This window comes from Oncorhynchus clarkii, chromosome 18 (assembly GCF_045791955.1).
Source record: "Oncorhynchus clarkii lewisi isolate Uvic-CL-2024 chromosome 18, UVic_Ocla_1.0, whole genome shotgun sequence".
In the NCBI taxonomy this organism is placed as follows: Eukaryota; Metazoa; Chordata; class Actinopteri; order Salmoniformes; family Salmonidae; genus Oncorhynchus; species Oncorhynchus clarkii.
The window spans coordinates 29642953-29663692 of record NC_092164.1 but is presented as its reverse complement, the minus strand read 5'-3'; the positions used below and the strand labels follow the sequence as shown (position 1 = coordinate 29663692).

The 20740-nt window shown below is 40.5% G+C and overlaps 2 protein-coding genes across 5 annotated transcripts in view; one reads left to right on the top strand and one right to left on the bottom strand.

The window, feature by feature from the left end:
• LOC139372557 (tuftelin-like) overlaps positions 1-11594 on the top strand; it is a 41452-nt gene extending 29858 nt beyond the window's left edge. The window contains exons 2-11 of one of the 3 annotated variants that reach the window (XM_071112295.1): positions 809-985; positions 1911-2016; positions 2112-2193; positions 2419-2475; positions 4169-4264; positions 8291-8401; positions 10146-10369; positions 10704-10809; positions 11186-11269; positions 11385-11594. In XM_071112295.1, the coding sequence (XP_070968396.1) occupies positions 2161-2193; positions 2419-2475; positions 4169-4264; positions 8291-8401; positions 10146-10369; positions 10704-10809; positions 11186-11269; positions 11385-11489 (816 nt within the window). In that variant the 5' untranslated portion in view covers positions 809-985; positions 1911-2016; positions 2112-2160 and the 3' untranslated portion in view covers positions 11490-11594. Of the gene's footprint in view, positions 1-165; positions 986-1910; positions 2017-2111; positions 2194-2418; positions 2476-4168; positions 4265-8290; positions 8402-10145; positions 10370-10703; positions 10810-11185; positions 11270-11384 lie in introns of those variants that run through there. The other 2 variants (XM_071112296.1, XM_071112297.1) reach the window with 2 other exon arrangements.
• A 6242-nt stretch (positions 11595-17836) lies between these two features.
• c18h1orf43 (chromosome 18 C1orf43 homolog) lies at positions 17837-20294 on the bottom strand. 2 transcript variants are annotated; one of them, XM_071112293.1, is made up of 7 exons: positions 20112-20294; positions 19574-19675; positions 19313-19421; positions 19145-19198; positions 18861-19027; positions 18722-18780; positions 17837-18574 (listed from the first exon to the last, which is right to left on the bottom strand). In XM_071112293.1, exons 1-7 carry the CDS (start codon positions 20169-20171, stop codon positions 18367-18369), a joined length of 759 nt encoding a protein of 252 aa, XP_070968394.1. In that variant the 5' UTR covers positions 20172-20294; the 3' UTR covers positions 17837-18366. The 2 variants fall into 2 exon arrangements, with proteins under 2 accessions (XP_070968394.1, XP_070968395.1); XM_071112294.1 differs by lacking the exon at positions 19574-19675 and having other exon boundaries at positions 18156-18574; positions 20112-20271.
• Between the last annotated feature and the right edge of the window lie 446 nt (positions 20295-20740).

Here is a 20740-nt window from a genome sequence, read left to right as displayed (position 1 = left end):
GGCTTGTAAGGGAACACATGCAGGCACACACAAACACACCTCTTCACCTCTATGTACACACACTGTACACACAAGTTCAGGAAGGTTCAGTATAAATAACATAAACATGGATTAACTGCATTGAAACTCTCTATAGACCCAGGATCAGATCAGACAGTGAGATCTAGAGAAGCTGCCTTTACAGTTATGTTACGTAACGCCTAAACCACCTCTCCGAAGACTATTCACTCTCTTAATTCATGTGGAACTGCCGTTATAGAGTGTTTTATTTTCCCATTCAGACTGATGCTAAAGCAGTTAACTTCCCTTATTAAAAAGGTTTTTTTTCCCAAAAGAGAATGTTTGTTTATTTTTGAGGAAAGACTAACCTTATGACAATTAAATGACACATGTTTAAGGCCATAGAATGAAAAATGATTTAAAACATCAAAAGTTCGAAGTTAAGTGTTTAAAACTCATTTGATAAGGCTCCTTTTTTATTGAACCTTTATTTAACTAGGCAAGTCAGTTAAGAACAAATTCTTCTTTACAGTGATGGCCTACCCCGGTCAAACCGGGACGGCGCTGGGCCAATTGTGCGCCGCCCTATGGGACTCCCAATCACAGCCAGATGTGATGCAGTTCAACATCTAGTTTTGGTTGAGTTTCCAAATAACGTGAATTCAATGAGAAATCAACAAAAAATGTCACCATGTCATTGGATTTAGGTTAAAGGTTTGGGGGAAAAATACCAAATCCCCTTACGTTGATGACTTTTTGCAAATGTATGTTTTTCCTGTGTACCTTTTTGCTATTCTCCTTTTTCTAGTCCTCCTGGTTTTGACCCTTGCCTGTTTCTGGACTCTGTACCCGCCTGCCTGACCATTCTGCCTGCCTTGACCACGAGCCTGTCTGCCACTCTGTACCTCCGGGACTCTGATCTGGTTTGGACCTTTTTCCTGTCCACGACCATTCTCTTGCCTACCCCTTTGGATTATTAAACATTGTAAGACTCCAACCATCTGCCTCCTGTGTCTGCATCTGGGTCTCACCTTGTGCCTTGATACGTTGATTCGACCAGTCTTTGGCCAGTGGGATGATTCCAGAATATACCATTGTTACTCAACCATTCTTTTTCAATAACTTAAGCATTGTCTATTTAATTGTAAATAATATAAGGAGGATCACCTGAGTTATTTCACATATTGTATGTCATAAATTAAGATTTACTAGAGTAACAGGTATTTTGACCACATTGAAATCTATGCCTTATTTATGATGAAGTACACGTTTTCATATTCAGTCTATACAGTAGAGAGCAAATAGTATATATTGTTGTCAACATTTTGCTGGTATTACCAAAGGGACGGGACACAACTGTGAAGTGATTGCCATCCCTAATGTGGAATGTGTTGCTATTTAAGGTCCTACAGTACTTAGTTGGACTGGTTTGACTTTTAGTTACTGTAATTTTAGGTCAGATCCAGAGTTGGATTAGAAAAGCGGTGCGGTGGAAACAACAGACAGTCAGTGTCTGCGTCCCAAATGGAACCAGCACCATTTCAACTTCAACATCATCCAATCACCGATTCTTAGTCTAATACAGTGACAACTAAAAGACACCAAAACAATTTAATCCAATTAAACGTAAGCTAAATATGAAATGGTTTGCTATGGGCGTTAACAATGTCATAATCTTTTTGACAAGACAACATCAGACATATACAGAGACAGAGAGGTGCTTAGTCCTCTTGCCTCTGATTTCAAATTAGGTGCAGGCTGCTCAGACTCACTCTACAAGCACAGAATCAGTCAACCCAGTCATCAGAACAGTTCATTAACAAGGTACATTGATTATTATTTTTCTTCTCACTATTACTAAATAATAATCATTATTATATTGTATTGTATTCTTACTCTATTTCTCACAGTCACAGCCACAGTCAAACAGTGAATACCAGTCAACCAGTGAATACCAGACTAGCCAGAGGCTAAATCTGATCCGACCTTCGGGAAGAGAAAGTAGAGGTCCTTAAGGTGTGTATGAGCAAGTTTAAGCCTGTGTGCATTGGTGTGTATGTGATTTCAGAGCTTCCCTTGACTAACAGAATACCCCAACTCTATTGTACAAGTGTACCTCGAGTCCCACAAACAGAGAAGGAAAACACCAGCAGTGTCAAGATGCTGACAGACGAGGTGTCTCAGATACAGGAGGTCAGTGAGTGCTGCCATCTTGATTTAGTTTTCTCTGCACCAGCAATATGGGAGAATGACTCAACATGGGTGGGGTTCTGTTGAAGGACAGGGAAATTAATGGGTGGTTTGGGTGTACAGAGGAAGGGTGTGTTGTTGATGTAAAGTCCTTCTAGTGTGTGTGTGTGCAAGCTGGTGTAGTGGAAATAAAATATATAATGTGTGTTATGTGTTGTCTCTCTTTAGGTTCGGTACTGTCTGAAGACCTTGAGGGAACAGATGGCCACCAGACAGAATAACAAGGTACAATGCCTTCAGGAGGTATTCATACCCCTTGATTATTCCACATTCTGTTGTGTTACAGCCTGGTTTCAAAATGAATAAAATATTTATTTTTAAGTCAACTACACATAATACCTCATAATGGCAAAGTGAAAACATGTTTTTATAAAATGTTTCAAATGTATTGAAAATTAAATACAGAATTATCTCATTTAAATAAGTATTCACACCCCTGAGTCAATACATGTTAGAATCATCCTTGGCAGCGATTACAGCTGAGTCTTTCTGGGTAAGTCTAAGAGCTTTGCACACCTGGATTGTACAATATTGGTACATTATTCTTTAAAAATGTATCAAGCTCTGTCAAGTTGGTTGTTGATCATTGCTAGACAGCTATTTACAAGTATTTCCATAGACTTTCAAGCCGATTTAATTCAAAACTGTAACTAGGACACTCAGGAACGTTCAAAGTTGTCTTGGTAAGCAACTCCAGTGTTTTGCGTGATTACTTTAGTGCTTTGTTGCAAACAGGATACATGTTTTCAAATATTTATATTATGTACAGGCTTCCTTCTTTTCACTCTGTCAGTTAGGTTAGTATTGTGGAGTAACTACAATGTTGTTGATCCATCGTCAGTTTTCCCCTATCACAGCCATTGAACTCTGTAATTGTATTGAAGTCACCATTGACTTCATGGTGAAATCCCTGAGCGGTTTACTTCCTCTCATGCCACTGAATAAGGAAGGGCACATGTATCTTTGTAGTGACTAGTTGTATTGACACACCAACCAAAGCATAATAACTTCACCATGCTCAAAGGGATATTCAATGTTTGCCTTTTATTTTATTTACCCATCTACCAATAGGTGCCGCTCTTTGCGAGGCATTGGTAAACCTACCTGGTCTTGTGATTCAATCTGTGTTTGAAATGTACCGATTGACTGAGGCACCTAAAATATAATTGCATGCAGAGATGAGGTAGTTATTCAAAAATTATGTTAAACCCTTATTGTCATGCCTGCTCCCGCTTCCCCTCTCTGGTGCTCGAAGGCGCCAGGCTGCCTTTTATTACACACACCTATCACCTTCATTACACGCATCAGCACTCATTGGACTCACTTGGACTCCTTCACGTTGTTGATTGCCCACTCTATATCTGTCTGTTCCTCAGTTTTGTTCCCCCTGTCAGCATTTTTGTCGTAATGATGTTTTGTTCCCCCGTCCAGACGCTGTTCTTGTTTTGTTTGATGTCCATTATCCGTCAAATGTTCACTCCCTGTACTTGCTTCTCGTCTCCAAAGTCAAACCTTACTCTTATTGCACACAGAGTGAGTCCATGCAACTTATTATGTGACTTATTAAGCACATGTTTACTCCTGACCTTTAGGCTTTAAGGCTTGCCATAACAAAGGGGTTCAATACTTATTGGCTCAAGAGAATTCATCTTTCATGTTTTATTAATTTGAATACATTTCTAAAAACAGAATTACACTTTGACATTATGAGGTATTGTGTGTAGGCCAGTGACACAAAATCTAAATTGAATCAATTTTAAACTCAGGCTGTAACACAACAACATGTGGGAAAAAATATATATAATTTCTGAAGGCACTGTAGCTATTTAACTCATTCTTATACATTCTAATACTCAAATACAAACAAATAGATACAAATACTGATGAAATAACCACTAACCCCTGCTCTATCCTTCAGTTTCCAGCCAATGGTTACAAAGTCAGTGTCACCCTGCCTACCAACCCAGCAATTGTCACCAATTGTAAAATTGTTGGGACTGAGTCAGAAACAAATGTAAGACCTTATTTGCATATCAACATTTACTCAAACTTTTGTTCTCTTAAATATTTTGTTTGTTTGCATCAGTTCCACATTAGTGCTTTATAGAAAAAAAGTATTTAACTACTGTGTAGACGATTTGAATAGGAATTTGTATATGAACTGAAAATTACATTTATATTCAAATTATAAAATACTTTTAAAAACATACAATTTCACAAACCACATCCCTCTGTTTTTTTAAATGGCTGCTGGTCTCCATTTTAAAAGTATAGTGATAACGACCACACACAGAGAGGTCACACACACACGCTAACAACATATCCAATTTCAGTGCATCACAACATAGCATCCTGTAAAAGGACACCACACAGCCATTACCTACAGTGGTGAGAGAACGTCTGTAAACCCTTTAGAGTTTTACTGTATTTCTGCATAGATTTGACCTAGTCTAAATAATAGATCCAGTTAACCTGATTAAACAAAAATCAATTGTACTTTTTAATTGATCCAACATTTAACTTCTTTGTCTGAAAAAGTTTATGAACCTCTAAATGAATGAGCTCAATTAAGTGTATTAAAGTAATCAAAAGTTTAGTATATGGTCCTGTATTCCTTGCATTCAATGACTACATGAAGCTTGTAACTCTACCAACCCGTTGTATGCATTTGCATTTGGGGGTTACAGTATGTTTTGCCCAATACCGAAACTGAATAGTGAATGGTGAAAAGTGTCAATTTTGGAGTCACTTTTATTGTAAGACAGCATGTTAACATGTTTTGTTGTAGTAGTGTTCAGAAACATCTTCTATTCTTACTTACAATAAAACTGACTCCAAAATGCCACAAGACATTATTCACCATTCAGTTCAGGTTGGGAAAACCTTAACCCAAAAAAAACTGCAAATGCATACAATGAGTTTGTAGAGTTACAAGCTTGATGTAGTCATTGCATGCAAGGAATATGAGAACAAATACAAAAATGTTGATTACTTTATTGAGCTCATTAATCTAGAGGTTCACATGCTTTTTCCAACAAAGACATTGAATGATGGATCAATTTGCTCAATAAAGAAATATAAAAGTAATTTAATCAGGTTCACTTTATCTTAACAGCTCTTAACCAACCATGTTGTTAGTTTTTTTTGCATTGTTCGTAACTTGTTTTGCACATAATGTTGCTGCTACCATCTCTTATGACTGAAAAGAGCTTCTGGACATCAGAACACTGATTCCTAACCTCAGATTAGACAAAGAGTTTTTCTTCAATGAGTCGGATGGGAGGGACACCCGACCAGGCCCAGATCCCCGTCATTCTCTAGAAAAGGAAACAGAGATTTTGCAGAAAAAGATCAGAGTGCCTTGTGAGGATCAGGAGACGAGTGTCTAATCTGCCTATGCCTTCTGTCCTGCTAGCTAGCGTTCAATCGCTGGAAAATAAATGGGACGAACTGAAAGCACGTATATCCTACCAACGGCACATTAAAAACTGTAATATCTTATGTTTCACCGAGTCGTGGCTGAACTACGACATTAAAAACATACAGCTGGCAGGTTATACACTCTATCGGCAGGATAGAACAGCAGCCTCGGGTAAGATACGGGGCAGGGGCATATGCATATATGTAAACAACAGCTGGTGCACGACATCTAAGGAAGTTTCAAGGTTTTGCTCGCCTGAGGTAGAGTATCTCATGATAAGCTGTAGACCACACTATCTACCTAGAGAGTTTTCATCTGTATTTTTTTGTAACTATCTACATACCACCACAGACCGGTGCTGTCACTAAAACCGCACTCAATGAGCTGTATATACCGCCATATACAAACAGAAAACACTCATCCAAAGGCGGCGCTCCTAGGGACTTTAATGCAGTGAAACTTAAATTAGTTTTACTTCATTTCTATCAGCATGTTAAATGTGGAACCAGAGGGGAAACAATTCTAGACCACCTTTACTCCACACACAGAGACGTGTACAAAGGTCTCCCTCGCTCTCCATTTGGCAAATCTGACCATAATTCTATCCTCCTGATTCTTGCTTACACAAGCAAAAATTAAAGCAGGAAGCACCAGTGACTTGTCCTATAACAAAGTGGTCAGATGAAGCAGATGCAAAACTACAGGACTGTTTTGCTTGCACAGACTGGAATATGTTCCGGGATTCTTCTGATAGCATTGAGGAATACACCACATCAGTCACTGGCTTTTTATCAATAAGTGCATCGAGGATGTCGTCCCAACAGTGACTGTAGAAGCCATGGATTACAGGCAACATTCGCAACATTCGCACTGAGCTAAAGGGTAGAGCTGCTGCTTTCAAGGAGCGGGACTCGAACCCGGAAGCTTATAAGAAATCCCGCTATGCCCTCCCGACGAACCATCAAACAGGCAAAGCGTCAATACAGAACTAAGATCTAATCATACTACACTGGCTCCGACGCTCATTCGAATGTGGCAAGGCTTGCAAACTACTCCAACGCCGTCATTAAGTTTGCTGATGACACAACAGATGACAACGACGAGACAGCCTATAGGGAGGAGGTCAGAGACCTGACCATGTGGTGCAAGGGCAACAACCTCTCCCTCAACGTGATCAAGAAAAACGAGATGATTGTGGACTACAGGAAAAGAAGGACCGAGCACGCCTCCCATTCGTATCGACGTGGCTGTAGTGGAGCAGGTTGAGAGCTTCAAGTTCCTTGGCATCCACATCACCAACAAGCTAACATCGTCCAAGCACACCAAGATAGTCGTGAAGAGGGCACGACAAAACCTATTGCCCCTCAGGAGATTTGGCATGGGTCCTCAGGTCCTCAAAAGGTTTTACAGCTGCACCATCGAGAGCATCCTGACAGGTTGCATCACTGCCTGGTATGGCAATTGCTCATCCTCCGACCGCAAGACACTACAGAGGGTAGTGTGTACAGCCCAGTACATCACTGGGGCCAGGCTTCCTGCCATCCAGGACCTCTATATCAGGCGGTGTCAGAGGAAGGCCCTAAAAATTGTCAAGCCATGAGACTTCTGAACAGCTAATCAAATGGCTACCGGGACTATTTGCATTGATTTATTATTAGGACATAGATAAAGAGCTGATCACATGTTATGTCAAATCTATGCAGAAATACAGAAAATGCTGAAGAGTTCACTAAGTTTCTCTCAGCATTAGTAGGAATAACAATACATTCTAAGGGAATGCACTGTATGTCTGGACAGTGACTGTATTATATGACCTGTCCTTTGGTTAGAGTCTTGTTACGATGCCTTCCAATTAAATCAAATCACATTTTATTGGTCACATACACGTGATTAGCAGATGTTATTGCTAGTGTAGCGAAATGCTTGTGCTTCTAGCTCCGACAGTGCAGTAATATCTGACAAGTAATATCTAACAAATTACACAACATATACCCAATACACACAAATCTAAGTAGGAATGAATTAAGTCTATATACATAAGGACGAGCGATGTCATAGCGGAACGGACTAAGATACAGTAGAATAGTATAGAATACAGTATATACATATGAGATGAGTAATGCCAGATATGTAAACATTATTAAAGTGACTAGTGTTCCTTTCCTTAAAGTGGCCAGTGATTTCTAGTCTATGCCTGTAGGCAGCAGCCTCTAATGTGCTAGTGATGGCTGTTTAACAGTCTGATGGCCTTGAGATAAAAGCTGTTTTTCAGTCTCCCGGTCCCAGCTTTGATGCACCTCGCCTTCTGGATGATAGTGGGGTGAACAGGCAGTGGCCTTGATTATATTTTTGGCCTTTTTAGCCATTCTAAACTGTGTTAATGTTAGGGAACACAATACATGGTGTGGTATTTTATTGGGAAAACCAGTGTGTTTAGCTGGCAGACACCTGACATTTACCTGACACACCAACCCATTTAGGTGGCCTTTTACCTCAAGCAAATACGGAAATGGTATGCAAATGGCATGTCAGCACCGAGCACTCTGTATGTTTGTGTTTACTCTGTGTTCAAGTTCATTGAGCTTGTACTTAGCCTAATCTATGTCTCTCTCTTTAAAGGTCAGGGAGAATTCAGAGGACAGTGCAAAGGTAAGGGAGGTGAGCAAGCGCCTGTATGCCCAGCTGAAGGAGTCAGAGAAGAGACACAAGGAGGAGAGAGACAGAATGCAGGTCAGTGTATGGATAGATTCTCTCTCAAATGTTTGGACACACATACTCATTTTTTTTCTTTATATTTACTATTTTCTACCATGTAGAATAATAGTGAAGACATCAAAACTATGAAATAACACACATGGAATAATTTAGTAACCGGCAAAAAAGTGTTAAACAAATCTAAATCTATTTTATATTTGAGATTCTTCTCAACCAGCTTCATTAGGTAATGCATTTCAATTAACAGGTGTGCCTTGTTAAAAGTTTTAAGCCAATCAGCCAATCAGTTGTGTTGTGACAAGGTAGGGTTGGTATACAGAAGATTGCCCTATTTGGTAAAAGACCAAGTCCATATTATGGCAAGAACAGCTCAAATAAGAAAAGAGAAATTACAGTCCATCATTACTTTAAAACAAGAAGGTCAGTCAATTCAGAAAATTTCAAGAACTTTCAATGTTTCTTCAAGTGCAGTTGCAAAAACCATCAAACGCTATGATGAAACTGGATCTTATGAGGGCCGCCATAGGAAAGGAAGTCCCAGCGTTACCTCTGCTGCAGAGGATAAGTTCATTAGAGTTACCAGCCTCAGAATTTGCACTACAAATAAATGCTTCACAGAGTTCAAGTAACAGACACACCTCAGCATCAACTGTTCAGAGGAGACTGTGTGAATCAGGCCATCATGGTCGAATTGCTGTGAATAAACCACTACTAAAGGACACAAATTAGAAGAAGAGAGTTGCTTGGGCCATGAAACACGAGCAATGGACATTAGACAGGTGGAAATCTGTCCTTTGGTCTGATGAGTCCAAATTTGAGCTTTTTGGTTCCAACTGCCGTGTCTTTGTGAGGCGCAGAGTAGGTGAACGGATGATCTCCGCATGTGTGGTTCCCACCGTGAAGCATGGAGAAGGAGGTGTGATGATGTGGGGGTGCTTTGCTGGTGACACTGTCTGTGCTTTATTTAGAATTCAAGGCATACTTAACCAGCATGGCTACCACAGCAGCAATACGCCACCCCATCTGGTTTGCGCTTAGTGGGACTATCATTTGTTTTTCAACAGGACAATGACCCAACACATCTCCAGGTTGTGTAAGGGCTATTTAACCAAGAAGGAGAGTGATGGAGTGCTGCATCAGATGACCTGGCCTCCACAATCACACGACCTCAACGCAGTTGAGATGGTTTAGCATGATTTGGACCGCAGAGTAAAGGAAAAGCAGCCAACAAGTGCTCAGCATATGTGGGAACTCCTTCAAGACTGTTGGAAAAACATTCTAGGTGAGGCTGGTTGAAAGAATGCCAAGAGTGTGCAAAGCTGTCATCAAGGCAAAGGGTGGCAACTTTGAATAATCTAAAATGTAAAATATATTTTGATTTGTTTAACACTTTATTGGTTACTACTTGATGCCATATGTGTTATTTCATAGGTTTGATGTCTTCACTATTATTATACAATGTAGAAAATAGTAAAAAATAAAGAAAAACCCTTGAATGAGTAGTTGTGTCCAAACTTTTGACTGGTACTGTAGATTGACTGGTACTATTGATAAGAATGACCTAGAAGTATTACTGTTGACCCCTAAAGACTGAGTGCTCAGTTATTCATCTTTGAGTATTTAGTATTGGTATTTGCATTTAAGCCATCCCAGTCCACAATTGAATATCCACTGATCATGTAACACATTTTAACTATTTCCTGACCATTACTGTAACTAGATTTAATTGGGAACTTTACTTATCTGGCTCCTCCTGCAGGCTGAAAGCGATGAGTTCAGCCGGCGCCTCGACGAGCAGTCAAAGCACCTGCAGTGGGTGGAGGGGGAGGCGGGGGAGCGAGGTCAGAAGGTGGAGGAGTTGCAGAGGCTGCTGGGGGGCATGGAGCTGGAGGGTGCTGTCCTGAGGGGCAAAATAGCCGCCAGTGAGGCTGAACTGTTGCAGCTGAGAGCAGCCAAGGAGGGGGTGCAAGAGAAAAAGCAGAGGTGAAGAGGCTCTGTCACCATAACGACTACAAATCAGTCAGAAAACTGAAACGTAGATTGTCTGCACATAGTATCACATATACACTATACACTATACACTACTGTACATGAGTTGTTTTTGAGATACTATACAAACATTACAGTCCTCAGCAGCAGGCATTGCTACTGTATGGACTACATCGTTAATGAATTGCCATATTTATCCAAGATACTTAAAAGGATACTGTATACTCTCTTTAAACTTTGGACCCATAAATAAGGCAAGTTTATATATAGTGTAAATATTATGGTAATTATGCTTATGTAACCAGTGGGTTGTGGTGTGTGTTGTCAGAACTGAGGAGCTGGAGAAGGAGCTGGCTGTCCTGAAGGAGAAAATCCATCACCTGGACGACATGCTGAAGAGCCAGCAGAGGAAGGTCCGCCACATGATCGAGCAGGTGAGAACACACACATATGGATGCATGGACGGACGTACACACATGCGGCAGATACACACAGGTGGATGTGCACGGAGCGTACATGCACATACAAGCACATACACACACAATAATACACAAACACAAACACACACAAACCCTTCATGCGTAGCAGCCATCAATGGGAAAATGATATTGAAAAGGAGGGATTAGAGGGTTCCTAATTGCTTTGGTTTGTAAAGGCAATAGGGGAGTTACTGTAAGCCAAGCTAAACGGTTTGCTGAAACAGAACACTCATCATGAATAAGTGATGAAGCATCCTCTTCTTTGGAAGTTAGAGTGAATGTTGGTTTTCCTCTGTAGTATCTAAGTGTATTTGTTTTGTGTGTGTTACAGCTGCAGAACTCACGGACAGTAATACAGGAGAGAGAGAGAGTGATCAGGGATCTAGAGGAGAAGGTGGCTTTTCTGGAAGCTGAGGTCAGTACTCATACAGCTATTTGTGTTGTGGTGTGTGTATGTGTGTTTGAGGGATAGGTGTCCCTGTGTTAGGTCCCTCTCTGTCTGAATGGCCTTTGACCCCTCTCCTCTCCAGAACACAGAGATGCGTGACCAGATAGAGTACTTCCTGGAGGGTCAGAAGCCTGCTTCTCCGCCCACCAAAGAATGCAAACCCACTCCCCAGATTATCTACAGGTGACAACAACACCTTCCTGTCTCTTATCTCTATAGGGCCGGTTTCCCGGACACAGATCAAACCTATTCCAGGACTAAAAAGCTATTGTAATGGAGATTTTTCATTGAGTCAAAAAAAAAAAATATATATATATATATATATATATATATATATTTACACAAAAATCAATTCAATTAATGTTCTTCTTAATCTTCATGAACAACACAGCAGCAACACAGTATAATGTTCCAGGATAGAGTTGAGGGCCAAGGAAGTTGGTATATTTCTGTTCTTTTGCCCACCTTCATCAATGCACGGAAATAAGTCACTTCCTTCAATCTGAGTCATCGAGATCAAGTCCTGAGCAGAGGGAGATAAAGATCAAGAGAGATGGATAGAGGAAGTGATAAAATGAGAGAGACAGCTGGTTGGTGTGTGTGTGTATATACAGTTGAATTCGGAAGTTTACATATACTTAGGTTGGAGTCATTAAAAGTCATTTTTCAACCACTCCACAAATTTCTTGTTAACAAATTATAGTTTTGGCAAGTCGGTTAGGACATCTACTTTGTGCATGACACAAATAATTTTTCCAACAATTGTTTACAGACAGATGATTTCACTTATAATTCACTCTATCACAATTCCAGTGGGTCAGAAGATTACATACACAGTTGACTGTGCCTTTAAAATTCTAGAAAAGGATGTCATGGCTTTAGAAGCTTCTGATAGACTAATTTACATAATTTGAGTCAATTGGAGGTGTACCTGTGGATGAATTTCAAGGCCTACTAATTTCAGTGCCTCTTTTCTTGACATTATGGGAAAATCAAAAGAAATCAGCAAAGACATCAGAAAAAAAATTGTAGACCACCACAAGTCTGGTTCGTCCTTGGGCAGAACTGAAAAAGCGTGCGTCAGCAAGGAGGCCTACAAACCTAATTCAGTTACACCAGCTCTGTCTGGAGGAATGGGCCACAATTCACCCAACTTATTGTGGGAAGCTTGTGGAAGGCTACCCGAAACGTTTGACCCAAGTTAAACAATTTAAAGGCAATGCTACCAAATACTAATTGAGTGCATGTAAACTTCTGACCCACTGGGAATGGGATGAAAGAGATAAAAGCTGAAATAAATTATTCTCTATCCTATTATTCTGACATTTCACATTCTTAAAATAAAGTGGTGATCCTAACAGGGAATTTTTACTAGGATTAAATGTCAGTACTTGTGAGAAACTGAGTTTAAATGTATTTGGCTAAGGTGTATGTAAACTTCCGACATCAACTGTATACACTACCGTTCAAAAGTTTGTGGTCACTTAGAAATGTCCTTGTTTTTGAAAGAAGCACATTTTTTTGTCCATTTAAAATAGATTAGAAAGGGGAGTGGGAGGTCCCCGGTGCACAACTGAGCAAGAGGACAAGTACAATACTGGCCTTCTAGGCAGAGTTACAAAGAAAAAGCCATATCTCAGACTGGCCAATAAAATTAAAAGATTAAGATGGGCAAAATAACACACAATGGACAGAGGAACTCTGCCTAGAAGGCAGGTAACCTCTTCACTGTTGACGTTGAGACTTGTGTTTTGCAGGTACTATTTAATGAAGCTGCCAGTTGAGGACTTGTGAGGTGTCTGTTTCTCAAACTAGACACTCTAATGTACTTGTCCTCTTGCTCAGTTGTGCACCGGGGCCTCCCACTCCTCTTTCTATAGAGGCCAGTTTGCACTGTTCTGTGAAGGGAATAGTACACAGCGTTGTACGAGATCTTCAGTTTCTTGGCAATTTCTAGCACTGAATAGACTTGATTTCTCAGAACAAGAAAAGACTGACGACTTTCAGAAAAAAAGTTATTATTTTCTGGCCATTTTGAGCCTGTATTCGAACACGTAAATGCTGATGCTCCAGATACTCAACTAGTCTAAAGAAGGACCGTTTTATTGCTTCTTTAATCAGAACAACAGTTTTCAGCTGTGCTAACATAATTGCAAAAAGGTTTTCTAATGATCAATTAGCCTTTTAAAATGATAAACTTGGATTAGCTAACACAACGTGCCATTGGAACACAGGAGTGATGGTTGCTGATAATGGGCCTCTGTACGCCGCCTATTCCATAAAAAATCATCAGTTTCTCGCTACAATAGTCATTTACAACATTAACAATGTCTACACTGTATTTCTGACCAATTTGATGTTATTTTAATGGGCAAAAAATGTGCTTTTCTTTCAATAACAAGGACGTTTCAAAGTGACCCCAAACTTTTGAATGGTAGTGTGTGTATATATATATATATTTATATAGCCAGCTCCTAGCGTTGATACTGATATCTGTTGGTTCGTTGTGATTTGATGCCTGACATACTCTAGATAAACCCGATGGTAACAAAGCACTCTGGTTACAGTGACAGGCCCAGTTCCATCATTACTTTATTGCTTGAGGCATAACCGCATTTGAGTTTTATGTGTGCGTTATTGTCTCTCTCAACTTTTCCCAAAATTGATATCTAGAATTGGTATCTAGAATTGGGAATTTGGCCAATATATGGTATGACTTGATATAAGAAAGAGTGAGCTCATTTTCAAGTCGGTGCTCAATTGACACCTTTTAAAATAGTTGATGGCTGTGTTTTCTAGTTAACCCCTGGGAGAGACAATCCAGACAAAGCAGTTACTCACACACACTGGGGGAGTTTTCAGCACCCAGTTCCGTCGCCTGGATACCTCTGCTTCAGGGTCCATAGGTCACATTCCTGTGTTTGCAGTGCACCTTACACACACAGTTGCTTGCAGTTGCATGTTAACAATAAGATGTCTCTGATTTCATCTACCTGGTTTTGTCTGAAATTAGATGGCCTTGACGGTATAATGTTTTTTTCTCCCCAATTTCATGATATCCAATTGGTAGTTACAATCTTGTCCCATCGCTGCAACTTCCGCACGGACTCGGGAGAGGCAAAGGTCGGGAGACATGCGTCCTCCAAAACACGGCCCTGCCAAGCCGCTCTGCTTCTTGACCCACTGCTCGCTTAACCCGCGACCCAGCCGCACCAATGTGTCGGAGAAAACACCGTACAACTGTCGACCGAAGTCAGCTTGCATGCGCCCGGTCGCTAGAGCACAATGGAACAAGGCCATCCCGGCCGGCCAAACCCTCCCCTAACCCGGACGACGCTGAGCCAATTGTGTGCCGCCTCATGGGTCTCCCGGTCGTGGCTGGCTGCGACACAGCCTGGGATGGAACCCGGGTCTGTAGTGATGTCTCTAGCACTGAATGCAGTGCCTTAGACCGCTGCGTCACTCGGGAGGCCCCCATTGATGGTATAATTTCAAAGGAGGTAGTTTAACGCACTATCATTACACCCTGCATGCATATATATATATATATAACTTCTGATGATTATAGTGTGTCCCCCAAATGGCACCCTATTCCCCCTTTTGGACCCTGGTCAAAAGTAGTGAACTACATAGGGATTATGGTTGCATTTGGGACGCAACCATTGTGTGGTATTTTCCTATACCGTTAGTACCAATTTTGCTGTCTGGTTTAAGAGCTCTTATTTTGTGAAACAAAATATATTTTTCTGTTACAGTTATGGGCCCTTTTACAAACCAAACATATTTAATGTGAAAACCGTCCCTCTGTCTATTGTAGATATAAGTTGTGTAGTAGCTTTGTGCATGAGGTCTTTGTACTTTTATCTGTGTCTTTGTTTGTCAAAATAAAGCTTATTTAAAGTAGTTGAAAAAAGGTTGTTCCCTCCTTTTTCTGTCCCACATGTTAGATGTCTTTAGAGAAATCAAAAAAGCATTATAATAGACACTTTATTATGGAGGGTGATCAGTGCCAGTTCAAAATTGCAATGCTTAGATTCTGAATTGAAATGCGAAAATTATAAATGTGTTATATTTTCTAATCAATGTTCATGATTCTTGCACCAATGAATTTTCAATGTTAAAATAAAATGAAAATGGCTGCTTGAAAATTGGAAACGGTAAACGGAAATTCTAAATGAAAATGGTAAATGATTAAGGGAAAATTGTAAATGCAAAGTGAAATGGAAAGTAGTTGTTTTAATTTTCCAACTGCCCAATTTAGCATTTTCACTTTTTATTTTCAAATTCCTTCCTGAAGGTGTGAACCAGGAGAGCAACAAGACATCAATCACCATGCAGGGATACATCCTAGCCATGTGACACTCTGTGCATTGACTTTAGACTAGCGTAACTGACAGGGTTCGAACCTTGTGTCCTATACACCAGAAGAACAACTTAGCCTGCTAAACCAAGGCCTAAGAAATGTATCTTGGGGAGCCAATGCAATTTTTTTGGTCTCAGGCCAAGTTACTTATCACATGTGCGAGGTCATTTTGTCATGGCTAATCCTGTTCTTTTCGCTAAAACATATCAATAATGCCAAATTATTTGTTTTTAGGATTTTTTAAAAATTCTCCTTGACCGTCTAGCTTTTATTTTGGTGATTGTTAGTTCTCAAAGATTATATTATTATCACATCTATAATATATACAGTTCTGGCCAATTATGAGCGCACCCTTGCACTTTTAAATAATTCGCTATTTCTTCTCAAATAATAATAATCATAATAAACACCTTGGTAGTAGATTTTCAACATTGAGGAACCAATTTTATTTTTGTCAACTTAAGTTTCCATTTATTTTGTATTTTTATAAAGACAAATGACATGTACCCTGGAGCTAGTACAGCATAGCCTTCGGCCAAGAACACTCCAGGCTTCTTGTAGCCATCAATGAGCTTGCTGCACCTTTTAAATGGCAATTTGGCCCACTCTTCAGCAGCAAACTGTTCTAAGTCTTCAATGTTTGAGGCGTGATGTCCACTATACGTCTATTGCTTAATTTGGTCATTGGTAAACATAGGAAGACACCACTGCTGAAGGAGACTAGAAAACCTGAATAAACGTGTCAAAAACCCACCCAAACAACCCTAAATCCCAAGTGAAATGTTGTGGACCAATGTTTGAGCTATTTGGCAGTATAGATCAGTGCTGTGTTTACCGACAACCAAACAAAGCAGTCAAGGAAAAGAACACCATTCTTACAATCAAAAATCGGGGAGGTTTAAAGATTCTGTGTGGTTGCTTTGCTGCCTCTGGTGCTGGGGGCCTTGAACGTGCGTAAGGCATCATGAAATCAGCAGATTATCAGGTGTTTGAGTCCAATGTTCAACCCAGGTTCCAAAAAAAATGGGTGTCCATTGAAAGCTGTAGGTCTTCCAGCAGTACAATGACCCCAAACACACATCAAAAAGCACCTTGGAATGGTTCAAGAAGAAACACTGGACTGTTCTGGAGTGGCCAGCAAAGAGTCCAGATCTGAATCACATCCATAACCTATGGCGAGAAATGAAAACAGCAATTGGTGGAGGGCACCCCTCAAACAATGAAGAATTAGAGAAGTTTGCTGCTGAAGAATGGGCCAAATTGTTTGAAGGGTGCCCTCCACCAATTGATGTTTTCATCTCTCGCCACAGGTTATGGATGTGATTCAAATCTGGACTCTTAGCTCTGAATTGTTAAAGAAAAGTGTAAGTCTGACCATATAAATGGTCGGAACTGTAGGTACATTCTCCTTTCTACATACTTTATATCTGGTTTACACTGAATGCATTTTTCCATTCTAAAATTAATTTCTACATTTATTTACACCCTTGTCATATTTGTGCTGTGGCTCAGATGTGTCTCTGTGAGGAGGAAGAGGTCAAAGGATGGTGAATTGTAACTCAGGTGGTTTAGTTACCAGACATGATGAGTAGGCCTAACCTTGCCTGAGATCTGAAGAGTTGCATTGGCTCCCTGAGTCAATGCCTAGGCTTCAGCTTAGCAGGCCTATGCTTTTCTGGTGTGCAGGAGACCTGGGTTCTCACCCTGTGTGTTGGTTACTCTAGTCTAAAATCAATGTACAGAGAGCCCACATGGGGTGTGGTGTTGCTCTCCTGGTTCACGCCTCCAATACATAATATGCATACACTTTGAAAAATGAAAATTGAAAAAGAGAAAATAATTAATTGGGTAGTTGTAAAATGAAAACAGCCACTTTCAATTTGCCTTTGATTTTCTGTTTACCATTTGGCTTTTTCTATTAACCATTTTCACGTTTAATTTTAAATTTGGAATTGAATTGTGGCATGAATCATACACTGATATACATTTTATTTTCATATCTACTATTTTCACATTCCTATTTAGCATTTAAGCTTTGCATTTTCTAACTGGCAATGATCACCATCCATAGTTTGTAAGCACTGTTCCTTGAATAACTGCAGTGGACCATGTTGCTCCCCAACTTGCTAATGGCATCTAGTGGAAAAATCAAAACACACTGATGGAGAGTAATTTAGCTCCATTCCATGTTTTAATCTCAACACACGATCACAGTTCAGATTCTACATGTAAAAAAAAGCTGTTGAAATAAATATATTTTCTTCATCTATACAAACAACCAATCAACACATGTGAAGTTTACAATTCAAGTGTAGGGGAAACTAACACTTGTAATGCATAACTGTTGTACAATGGTCTTTGTCCTTAGTGTATGTGTCAGCACCAATACATTGAAGTACCATAGACTCATAGTAGATTCCTGGGATAAAGACCCTGATATGACGATAGGACTATTCAAATGCTTTGTATTATGGGACAATTCTCCTTATTGCCAATGGAAATAAAGTAAAACGTACATGCAATGTGATCTTCCGCAAGCATTAGTATATACACTACATGCTTGATCTGTTACTATGTTTTTGGTAGTCCCCATAGCAAAGCTGTGGTCAATTCCATCACAATTCCAATTATTGCTATTGAACACAATTCCTATGGATTCAACAAGCAGGAATTGAAATCGAACTGACCCAAAAGTCACCTCTCACAGGGTGCTCTCCAGTGTGTTGTAGTTGTCCTTAAAGCTCTTGAGCTCCAGGAAGTGCTTTGGCCTCTTGCTGCGCTGGCTGGTGGAGGGCAGGTAGGTAACTTGGATGGTGGGGGGGGTGCTGCGGGCTGGGGAACCGGTCAGGTCCTTGGCTGCTGACTGGTGATGCTGGTCCAGACTGGTGGTGCTGGAGTAGGCTTTCACACTGAGAGAAGAGAGAGGGTAGTGTCAAACTCAAATTAAATGGCATGATAACGTGAGAGTGAAGATTTCTGTGACATGATGGAAGACATCTCTTCCTACTGATATTTATTTGTTGAGCAAACACATTACTTTTTGTAATAATACTTACACATCAGCCAGTTCATTCAGAGCATCCTGGTATTTCATATATTCCTCTTCCCCAAATACCTAAAACACAGAAAGTCACTTCCACTGACGAACACTGTCAACACGAAAACAGTCAATTCACAAAAACAAAAATCACAAACCCCTGTGCCATGACGTGCACTGTCATATCCCTCCAACAGGTTGTCAATGAGGGTGCTACGGCTGCTCTTGATCAGAGAGTGGGAGTTACGCAGATCTAGCAGCCAGTTGCGGAAACTGCGTCCTGTGATGGCGTTTGGGTTGCGGCCCATCTCCTGCAGCGGGATCCCTGGGGTTGGAGAGGGGACGGATAATTATGAGAAAGAGGATAACGTATGCCAATTGGAATGTACAGCAATGCTTTAAACCATAGGTATCTTAAAATCTCTCTACTATCGGCTCTTACCCGAGTCCCGAATGGCGTCTAGAGCCTTCATCCTGTACAGGTAGTTGTAGCAACCTGAGAATATCATGGAGGTCATTAATGATACTATTACAGTACTATAAAAACACAACATCTTGTCCACTACAGAGAACAAATTTGTTGCATGTATTCATTTGAATGGTGACTTACTGAACTGTGTCCCGTGCTTCAGCCTATCATCCTCCTCAGAGAGCAGACGCGGCTCGAAGCGGATTTCCTGAACCTTGGACAGACGTGCGTCAATCTCTTCCCGCAAACCCTGCAGAAACACCAACAAGGCTCAAACCATCAACATACAAAGATAACAAATACTATGGTATTAATCTGTTTGATTGATTGCAGCATAGAGTAGGATAATCGTAAATGAGAGCGATGACCGAGAGGTTTGTCTCTGACAGCTGAGGGTCTTGCCTTGGGTGCATTGTGTCCAATAGGGGCATGGGGTCCTCTGCGGGACCTCATAGCAAAACGCATGATCTGCCTCTTGACGAATATAAATAGCAATACAAACACCTGTGCAAAAAAACTATCCAAGTCAGAATGTCAAGACTATAAGCAATATTAGTACAGGTTACTTTTTTAAAAAGGGCACAATTCATACCAGTTTGTGCTAATTATAAGTAATTTTAAGTAGTGAAATATACCCCGATTGTCTAAGGCAGGGCTCTCCAACCTTGTCCCTTGAGAGCTACCGTCCTGAAGGTAGCTCTCCATGAACAGGATTTGAGACCCCTGGTCTAAGGCATGTGACATGCAACAATATATCACAAAGAAGCTATAACATTAACGTTAGATAGACCGCTAACTGTTGTTAACCTATTCATCAGGGGCTATAAGCATAGCTTAGCTGGCTGGCTAGGGGTACATCTCTCACGGATTGCACCCAATGATGTGTACATATAGCTAAATCATTGATTGCGCCTAGTAATGCATTTAAAATATCACTTACCAGGCTGCCATATGCCATAACTAGCACTACATTCACACCGGACAAAGGTGACTCGGCCATTCTGAAATGTCCTTCTTCAGAGGTTTCTTGGGTTTGCTACATTACCCAGATATACTTTTGAGGAGATGGGAAACTCCATATAAATCGTGTTAACGCACAGGCGTCGTCAATGGGCCGCGCAGTGCATTCCGGGCGATTCTGGGACAAGGGGAGCTCTCTTGCAAGGCGTGAATGGGAGCGCTAGCTACAACAATTTCGTGAACAAGAAGTACAACTTTACAAATATTTTCAGAAATGTGAGATAATTAACGTTCTCTGTAATATCTTATCGTTTGGAATCATGCCATTACGTACTTTCGAGGAGAATAGCAGGCTAATCAACTCATATCCTGACTTTGAGAAGGGATTGAGCGACGCAGCATGACAACGTGAACACGATTGGTCGACATTCTGCTGGGTGGGGCGTTATACGTAGGTCCATATATTGCCGATGGGATTCCTATCTCCTCTTCTCATATTTTTGCGTTAGATACTAGATCTAAGGGTTGGCTGGCTTGATCCCAGGAGACAGTGAATCAAACATTGAGCCAATGTATGAGTGATATTCCAACGAAACAGTGTATTGATTT

What these genes read in the sequence shown, in the direction of transcription:
- c18h1orf43 (XM_071112293.1), bottom strand. Translation starts at nt 20,171, where the DNA reads ATGGCCGAGTCACCTTTGTCCGGTGTGAATGTAGTGCTAGTTATGGCA. An exon ending in GAAGCACGGGACACAGTTCA is followed by an intron (nt 19,199 to 19,312) that starts GTAAGTCACCAT and finishes TGATATTCTCAG; the next exon opens with GTTGCTACAACTACCTGTAC. An exon ending in GTGCACGTCATGGCACAGGG is followed by an intron (nt 18,781 to 18,860) that starts GTTTGTGATTTT and finishes TCTGTGTTTTAG; the next exon opens with GTATTTGGGGAAGAGGAATA.